The sequence below is a fragment of the Sinocyclocheilus anshuiensis genome, unplaced genomic scaffold (genome assembly GCF_001515605.1).
Source record: "Sinocyclocheilus anshuiensis isolate Anshui unplaced genomic scaffold, SAMN03320099.WGS_v1.1 scaffold87, whole genome shotgun sequence".
Lineage (NCBI taxonomy): Eukaryota > Metazoa > Chordata > Actinopteri > Cypriniformes > Cyprinidae > Sinocyclocheilus > Sinocyclocheilus anshuiensis.
In genome coordinates, this window is record NW_015549609.1 from 565,580 (window position 1) to 568,507 (window position 2,928).

Genomic DNA, 2,928 nt, shown 5'->3' on the forward strand with positions numbered 1-2,928 from the left:
CCTGGCTGGCAGCTGAGGGACTGGCGCAGCTCTTCCTGTAGCAGGCCAGCATGTGAGCCATCTGGTTAACCAGGATTTCCCTCACTGTCTTCAGTGGCTGGGTGAGCATGGCCCGATACGCTGCAGGATAACAGCATCCACCACAATCAATGACTGTAAGCCATGAGCTCATGATACATTTTTAAATGCATTATCCTTGGAGTATCCTTTGTTCCACTATAAAACAAATCTGACTATTTTATAAAAACTAACAAATCTGTATAAATAAATAAATAATAAATGAATAAATAAATAAATAAATAAATAATTAATTAATAAACAAATGAATAAATAAATAATTAAGAAATAGATAAATAACTAATACATTAATAATAAATAAATTATATATATATATATAAACAAACGTGCCTGTGAAGAATTTTTGGTGGCAAAAAAAGGAAAAATACTTCCAGAAAGCATGAATCTATTTCATATAATTAAAATATGAATAAGGGAAACGGTGTAGAAGAAAAAAAAAGTCTAAAAATAAAAGGTAATAAATTTATAAAAATGACAAGAAAATTGTTTCTGCACAGCTGTGTTGTTATTGTTAACTAAAAAAAAAATTAAAAAGGTGAAATAAAATAAAATGTAAATATTAGGTGATTAGAAAACTGAGAAAAAAATAAAGATAAATAAAAAAAATATATATAAAAAAAAAAATGAAATTAAAATAAGCACATAACTGGAAGAGACTGTACACTTTGTTTCACTATAAAACCAGTATAAAAAATAAACAAATAATCAGATAGTGTCAGAACGAAAAAATACTACTAGAAAGCAAGTGTTTTACAGATTGGTACATTTTAAAATCTAGCATTATGTTACAGCTTGGAGTAAATCTGTAACAACTGCATGACGTTTTCATGTACATTCCTGTAAGAGTTGGTAAGGCGGTCACCTGACTTGGCGAAGAAGTTGATGAGGGCGTCTGTCTCGCAGCTTTTGTAGAGTTCAGACAGCTGAGAGCTGCAGTTCAGACTGAGGTTGTGAATCCGCAGCCTCCTCTGTCCACCGATGGTGGTGTAGAGCAGAGCACACTGGGAAACCAGAGGAAGCAAACTCACTTGTGTTGCTCTTGACAGCAAGTTAATTCAAAGAGCATCACATCAAAACGGCTCGATGAGGATTCAAATGCACTTGAACAATTCTATGCATCAAACATTGTTATTGATGATGCAAAACAGTTTTGCAACAAAACACATTTTGACTGTCAAGAGTGTCTTGACCAGTTTTGCTGCATTAAGTATTCCCAATGACTGTTTTTTTGTATTTTTGCCAGTCTTGTGATCGTCTCAGGGCTCAGTGTCATACGTGAAGCCTGACCTGCATCACAGCTCCAGACTCCTCGCTGAGTGTGTCGTCATGTTTAAACTCGACCGTCACGGCTTTGTCACAGTCCACTGCTGCCATTTCCACATCTGTAGTGTTGTTCATGTATATGGCACCAAAGAAATCTGTTGCCCTGAAGCCTTGAATGACGAGGATCATGCAGATGTTAGGAAAAGCGTATGCCATACATACATTACCACTCAAACGTTTCTTAATGTTTTTGAAAGACGTTTCTTATGCTCAAGGCTTCATTTAGTTGATCAAACAGCCATTCATTAAAAACAGACATTTTCAGGCATCCAATACTTTTTTTTTTTTTACAAATTTCGGGGTTCTTGATCCCAAAAACAGTGCCAGTTTTGCTCGAGCACATCACTTTCTCACAGATATGTGCATTTCATGTATTTTTGCCTTCAACAACCATTTGTAAGATGCAGTCTTGTAAAATCCCTTACTAGTCTAATTCTAGTTTGGAAGTAAACATTTTTAACTATTTGCAAGTAATATTTTAAAATATGCACACATGCACTTTTATTTGTATGCCTAACATGTTGAAAACACAAAATGTTTCTTGTCTTGTCACATTCAGTTAGGAATTAGCCTACATGAAGCACATAAATGATACAATATATCCAGTTAAAAATGGCCATATTCGAGAAAAAAGTCAAGAAGTTTGCATCACTGGATATTACTGTCGGTCATTTAACATTTCTATCTTAAAACAGTGGTCGAATATTAAATGTTTTGCTACTTCCCTCTTACCTTGCTCTCTAAAAATGTCACTTTTAAACCTTTGTCAACCTAAAAACAAACAGAGCGCTAAATAATTGAGGGCAGCGGAACAGTTCAAGAAGTTCAAATAATGAGGGAGAAAATTTGGCCATTTCTATTTATTGGGGAAAATTTGGTGCCAATGCCAATTCAATGCATCCTTGTTAAATAAAAGTATTAATTTCTATCAAAAAGATTAAAATCAAATCAAATCTGACCACAGATTTACATATATAGTATGATTAACTTTACACATTGTTCATGTACTTCTCTCAGTTTGTTATTACCTGTGCCGGTACGGACGCGCATGATGGCGTCGAATCCGATGGACTTCTCCACATCTCTCCTGAGGTCACTGACAAACTGCGGACCATTTACCTCCACCTCAAAAGAGAAAAATAAAGGTTCGAGGTCTGACCACAAGAGGGCAGTAATACAAAAGAGTTCATCTTTATTTTGAACAATGTTCACAGCACCTGTGTTTCATTATGTGCATGTTATGGTGTACCTGGAAGTTGCTGTACTTGTAGATGGAGCCGCTGGTGTGTGACGGCACATCGCCCATGGTGGCTATATCCACAAACTGGTTGGGAAACAGGAAGAGGTCGACACAACAGCCTTGTGCCACACAGTCTTTAGTCAGCTGCTCATACACACCCCGCTGAGGCTGGAACAGAGTCTGACAACACACACACACACAGACACAGAGACACATACACACACACACAGAGACACACACACAGACAGACACGCACACACACACACACACACACACAGACACACACA

General features: G+C 36.6%; 1 protein-coding gene across 1 annotated transcript in view; it reads right to left on the reverse strand.

The window, feature by feature from the left end:
- Nucleotides 1-2,928, reverse strand: part of LOC107659096 (protein transport protein Sec24D-like) — a 30,586-nt gene that overhangs the window by 6,644 nt on the left and 21,014 nt on the right. Inside the window, exons 15-18 of the mRNA XM_016447926.1 lie at nucleotides 2,651-2,821; nucleotides 2,430-2,526; nucleotides 1,366-1,511; nucleotides 941-1,079 (exon numbers count right to left, since the gene is read on the reverse strand). Of these exons, the coding sequence (XP_016303412.1) occupies nucleotides 941-1,079; nucleotides 1,366-1,511; nucleotides 2,430-2,526; nucleotides 2,651-2,821 (553 nt within the window). The remainder of the gene's footprint in view (nucleotides 1-940; nucleotides 1,080-1,365; nucleotides 1,512-2,429; nucleotides 2,527-2,650; nucleotides 2,822-2,928) is intronic.